The sequence below is a fragment of the Photinus pyralis genome, unplaced genomic scaffold (genome assembly GCF_008802855.1).
Source record: "Photinus pyralis isolate 1611_PpyrPB1 unplaced genomic scaffold, Ppyr1.3 Ppyr1.4_unclustered_Scaffold19, whole genome shotgun sequence".
NCBI lineage: Eukaryota > Metazoa > Arthropoda > Insecta > Coleoptera > Lampyridae > Photinus > Photinus pyralis.
The window spans coordinates 85,246-91,511 of record NW_022171100.1 but is presented as its reverse complement, the minus strand read 5'-3'; the positions used below and the strand labels follow the sequence as shown (position 1 = coordinate 91,511).

Here is a 6,266-nt window from a genome sequence, read left to right as displayed (position 1 = left end):
AGTTCTGCAGAGATTCTGATACGGAGTGGGGATGGAAATTGAGGGAGCGTCAGGGAGATATGAGGGAAGTGACGCAAAGGAGAGCTAATGTAGTTATTTATCGGAGAGCAAAAGAGAGGGTAAAAAGGCATTTCTCTAAAAGCATAGATTACAATCCTGAAGGAGGATAGCGCACACGATTTCCTTATATAAATACACTCATTGAAAAAAAGTATCTGAACCCCAAAGTAATTGACCTGATCCACTTAATCCTTATCTTCCGATTCGTAAAAAATGTTTAATAACAAGTGTCCTATTATATTAGTTATCGACAGCAAGATTTTTTAACTTCAAACGCAAATGAAGTTACAATCGCGTTGGTTTAATGAAAGCCCAAGAATGAATCATGGCAAACTACTTTGGATATTTCTGACAGGTAAGACTCTAAAAACTGAGGGAACACAAACTCTGCCTTGCCTAACCTGCCAAATATTTGGAAGTACCATGCGACCAATGCTAATCTGGTTCGTTGCAGTACCATGGCCATATCCATTTGGCGAATGTTTCTACAACTACGCTTCCGAAGAAAAAGAATTGGTCTATGATTATAGCGCGACAATTTCCGCCACTACCAATGTCTCCGACCGTTACGCCTCCCAATCATTTTTGAACGGAAAACTGCACATCCAACGGATGGCGAATACACTTTTCGTGCGATTATCAAGTTTAACAATGAAACTGTATAATGGTGCTTTGAAGGGGGAGTACGAAGATATTCTGGATGAACTTCCCATCCCCACCGAGTATGAAGATCTGCTCCGTATTTTTCAAATAGATTACGATGCAACGGGGCAAGTCGCGGGTATATCAACGGAAATGCGAGAGTTAACACCGGCACGAAATATTAAAAAGGCGATTGCCTCAATTCTTCAAATCGACATCAGAAGCAAAAACGAATCTTGCAAATTCCAGGCGGAGGAATTTTTAATATCTGGAAAAGTCACCGTATCATACACCGTTTCCAACTCAAGCGATCAAATTCTGATACGAAAAGAATCCCATATAGACGAATGGATCGATGGTCACGGTGTGCACAAAAACGAGCAAAAATACACCATTGGAGAAGGTTTCGTGGAAAAGATCGAAGCAACTGAGCTAATTACATTCTCTCCAACCTTGCTCAACGTAACACAAACGTTAACATTGGACGGTATCGAACCTATCTCAGAGCGTTACCAACTTCACCAAGAGTTTTCCGAGACTACATTAATGCACACTGTGAACGAACTTGCGTCTTTCGGTGGTGCGAAAGAGTACCACGATCGAGGATTTGAAGCTACGGTTTCGTCGACTTACAATGAAATTAAATCCCTCTCACTGGACATGGACAGCAACGGTCTCGGCGCTTTGGAAGAAACGTTAAAGCGCGGAGTTTCCATCGAAAATATTTTACGTTTACTTAGAAGCTTTTCCGTGGACGGACTGGCTAAATTTTACGTGAAGCTCAAGGAGTGGTCTTTTGATAGTAAAAACCAACTGGAGATATTTCACCAGCTACTCCCGTACACGGGAAATCGAGCGTCAACTGCTTTAATTGTACAGTTAGTGCTAACTAGGGCAACGGATGAAGAAACCGCCGTAGAAATGCTCAAGCATTTACCACTTAACGTAGCGATCCACAACGAACAAGATTTGGAGGACTTGAGCTCGTTGCTGAACCTCGGTAGCGAATTCGGCGAAGACCTACAGATGACTGCCGTACTTTGCTTCTCCAACATGATCGCGACAAGCCCAAACAGCAGTTCGAGCTACGTCGAGGACCTGGTTGGACGATTCCAAAGCTCCACCGACTACGACAACCAATTGCTGTATTTAACCGCTATATTAAACACGGGCAAGGCCGACAGTCGCCACTTGATCTCTGTCATACAAGGAGATGGTTACGAAGTTAAATTACGATTGGCAGCGATTTGGGCTGTCACATCAGTGGATAGTGACAAATCTGAGATTAACGAGATACTTCGGTCTGTACTCACCAATACCTCCGAACCATACGAGATCAGAGGAGCCGCCCACTTCGCAATGACGCATAGGAATGATACCGAATCACTTTTCGCACAGGAATTGTCCAATTACTACGAGTACTCGGGTGGAATGAAACTGAAAACCATCACGCTAAGATCCTTCACGTATCTAGACTTCCAGTTCCATTCCCAGATGACGAGTTTGCATCCGTATGCTCTCACGGTTTATGCCCACGAGGCGATGTTTTCCGGACGCTCACTAACCATTGCTGATGTTCACGAAGCGAAATTCGACCTGATCTTCAGACAAGGTTGCCATGTGGTGCAAATTTCCAGCTGCAACTTGTTCAATTTGAAAAAGATAAAATCGATTTTCACCTTAACCGATCCAAAATCGGTACGCATCAACTACAACGTGTACAAGCAAAGGTCTCTCGGTACCAGTTTAGGTATCCCGGGAGCAGCGGATCTTTTAGAGTCCGTGTTTTACCAAAATGAGGGCAAGGTGGCGTATACTCGGACTAACAATGAATATAACATTGTCGTCGCGAGGCAATATCGCATTTCTAAAAATTTGCAACGTGGTATGCGATTCTTTAACCCCATCGCTGACATTTGGCAAGAGGTGAAGAGTTACAACATTAGCCGTGATGAACTGTTGTTGGAAGCGAAGTTGGATGTTGTTCAAGTGGGAAAGAGCGCGAACGTGTCGCTGCAAGTTCGGATCAACGCCACTGGTTTGGCGCATAGGAGCCTGGAGGCTGTCTATGTCAATGCGGGGGTTTTTTATAGTGAAATTTTAAGCAAAACTTGCGAAACTTGTAGAAGTTGGGTGAATATAGAGCAATAACTTACGTTACTGTTTGATTTACTAGAAACGTTAAAGCCTGTTCACAACTCATCAGGGTTACAGAGTTTGAGGAGCGATGATATCATCAATAGTGGGTCGGGTGTCGCAATCCCCGTGGTAGGTGTTGAATCCGGCACTGAGTCGAGTTAGGTAATAGCAGGGTCGTGAAAACTGCAAGCCTATCATTAAAAACAGCTGAGATACACCCCAGTCTCAACCAAAATAGGATCATGTGTCCTATATATACAGAATGTGAAGAAAAATATAATTAATTTTCTCGTAGCACCTAACGGTCATTTAAGTATTATACAGGGTGCCCATTATGTATAGAATATAGTACTATGCGATCAAAAATGAGTTGCTGTCGAGTCACCTTTGGAATTTTTGTTTACATGGGAAATCGTACTTCACTTGAACTTCCAAAGGCGACTCGACAGCAACTCATTTTTGATCGCCCGTTATATTGCTGGTTGCACTGATCCATAGGCCAGAAAAACCGTACACAAAACACCAAAACAAAATAACCTAGGTAGCTCTTTACCTTCACTTATTAAAAGACCAAAATAATAGAGGTCGAATAATTTTACTAAACAATTTCTTATCAGACATTAAGAGACATATACTAGGAAAAATAAAAATTCATCTCTCTTAACTACACAGAAAAGGCGATCAATCACATCCACCTATCAATTTAATTAAGTATTTACAATTGATAATAGATAAAAGCAAACAAAATTCCCGGAAATTCTAGGTTAAATAAAACAAAAACAACCTTAACCGCTTTCTCGTATGACAACAATCTCCGTGCCGTCATATAGACCAGAGACAAATAAATAAAATTTAATTACAAATGTTAATTTCATAATTAATTAGGATGTTCGTAAATTTCATCCTGCCAGACGAAATGAACACGGCAATCTCGGTAAATATCGACTGTATACAGAATTTTTTTATATGAAAATTGTTTAACATTTTACTTTCCATAAGGAAGCATTCCATTGTTTTTATTTCGGAAAACAAATGAGTAACGAAAAACAAAGGAATTTTTTTAAATGGCAATGCACCTTTTGATTAGGCTCATTTGATAGCGATTTTTTTCTATTTTCAATTCCATTGTTTTTATTTCAGGAAACAAATGAATAAAGAAAAACAATTGAATTTTTTTAAATGGCAATGCACCTTTTCAGTACGCTCATTTGATATCGATTTTTTTTCTATTTTCAATTCCATTGTTCTTATTTCAGGAAACAAATGAATAAAGAAAAACAATTGAATTTTTTTAAATGGCAATGCACCTTTTCAGTACGCTCATTTGATATCGATTTTTTTTCTATTTTCAATTCCATTGTTCTTATTTCAGGAAACAAATGAATAAAGAAAAACAATTGAATTTTTTTAAATGGCAATGCACCTTTTCAGTACGCTCATTTGATATCGATTTTTTTTCTATTTTCAATTCCATTGTTCTTATTTCAGGAAACAAATGAATAAAGAAAAACAATTGAATTTTTTTAAATGGCAATGCACCTTTTCAGTACGCTCATTTGATATCGATTTTTTTTCTATTTTCAATTCCATTGTTCTTATTTCAGAAAACAAATGAATAAAGAAAAACAATTGAATTTTTTTAAATTGCAATGCACCTTTTCATTAGGCTCCTTTGAAAGCGATTTTTTTCTATTTTCAATTCCATTGTTTTTATTTCAGAAAACAAATGAATAAAGAAAAACAATTGAATTTTTTTAAATTGCAATGCACTTCTTCATTAGGCTCATTTGATAGCGATTTTTTTCCATTTTCAATGACGTAACACGTTAGTACCCGTGTAGAAGAAATAAATGTTTATTTCAAACTTTTTTGTAATAGGTATATTTATTTATTTATTTATTTTTGCCTTTATTTTTGGTATATGGCAGTTAATGGTGAACATATTGAACATTCATTGCGATGGCAACCATTTTATTGCTAATTTCGTTTTGTCTTCAAGGTTTAATAAGAAACGTACACGTTCATTTGTTTTATTTTGATGTAGCCGATGTAGGATATCTGGATTAATGTTATTAATCTAATTGTTATGTTTTTTTCAAAAAATTGAATTGAATAAGAGTAAATTCATATATTGGGCATTGAGAGTCTTTTTCCCAACGATCTTGGTGCTTAAATAACGATTTTGACATATTTTGATCAAAATCCATGTGACCTCAGAAAAATAATTTAACATCTTTGAATCACACACATGCGGTTATCAAATGTGCACGTGATGTACTCTTTCAGCATCAAGATGATGCGTTTCAAAACTTTTAAAACCAAATTCATGTGTAAAAAATAATTTTGGGTACATTCTGCTCTAAAACTTTTGACCTATACCACATTGATACACATCTAAGAGTCATAGGGAATAATGTACCGAAAGTCCGAACTCGATACATGACCTAGGGAATGAAATATTTTGATTTTGAGCCCGCAGTTTTTCCTGTTCCCGATTCACTCGGAGTCCTATAACTTTTGTTCCTGTGTTGAACCAGCTTCCTGAAAATCAATAGCGTCCGTCCTTAATGTCCAAAGTATCCGTACACCAAACTTCAACACAATCGGCCACTTTTAAAAAGAGTTAGAGCGCACACGGACGGACGGACGGACGGACGGACGACAATACAAAACTATAAAGGACCTGAGGATCCTTAATAAACCCATAAAGAGCGACTAAAAAAGCAGCAAAGCATCTCGGTATGACCCCACGGAGTCATTGGATTTGACTCATTTTCAATTGGCTTGTTACATGTGGTATATATGTTAACTGTGCAAAGTTTAAACCAAATCGGTCCAAGCGTTTGACAGTTATCGTGTTCACGGACAGACGGACACCATCGACTCCCCTATAAAGCTCGCATCGCTTTGCTCTGCCGCTTAATAAAGATTATTAAGGTATTATTTATCCCTTTACCCTTATCCATGAGACCAGAACAGGGTTATTAACCGACGAACAGCCGAGACATATTAAAATAATTATATAACAAGAACCATACCGAATTTAATTAACCAGAAGAAGAAGTAAATTGAATTGATACGAAATATATGTATGTTTCCTTAACAATTTTGAGTCTTGAACTTTGAACTAAGGGATTTTAGATGTATATCTTCATTCACTAGTGTCTTTTTAGTGCATTTTCCAACTCATATTGGAAGGCGCTATTATTGGTTCGTTCGGTACCTTATAGTTCTGGCACCTCAACCAAGAAAAATCTTGACGATTAGTGTGCGCATGAGTGTCAACTTTCATATTTACGGAGATATTGTTTCGAAATTTTAACCACAGATGCTTCTACTAAAGACAGGCTTATCGCATATTGCAAAATCCAGATGTGCGCATGCGCAGAATGCGCAATGAGAACTTTCTTGTTTATAGAGACATT

The 6,266-nt window shown here is 37.9% G+C and overlaps 1 protein-coding gene across 1 annotated transcript; it reads left to right on the top strand.

The window, feature by feature from the left end:
- The first annotated feature begins 350 nt into the window (after positions 1 to 350).
- LOC116181746 lies at positions 351 to 2,904 on the top strand. Its single transcript, XM_031502165.1, has 2 exons — positions 351 to 415; positions 515 to 2,904. The coding sequence occupies exons 1-2, from the start codon at positions 379 to 381 to the stop codon at positions 2,851 to 2,853; spliced, it is 2,376 nt and encodes a 791-aa protein (XP_031358025.1). The 5' UTR covers positions 351 to 378; the 3' UTR covers positions 2,854 to 2,904.
- Positions 2,905 to 6,266: the final 3,362 nt, after the last annotated feature.

Bases quoted from the DNA above. Each gene is read 5' to 3' on its own strand.
- LOC116181746 (XM_031502165.1), top strand. From the start codon at position 379: ATGAATCATGGCAAACTACTTTGGATATTTCTGACAG. The intron at 416-514 runs GTAAGACTCTAA...GGTTCGTTGCAG, and splicing joins ACTTTGGATATTTCTGACAG to TACCATGGCCATATCCATTT.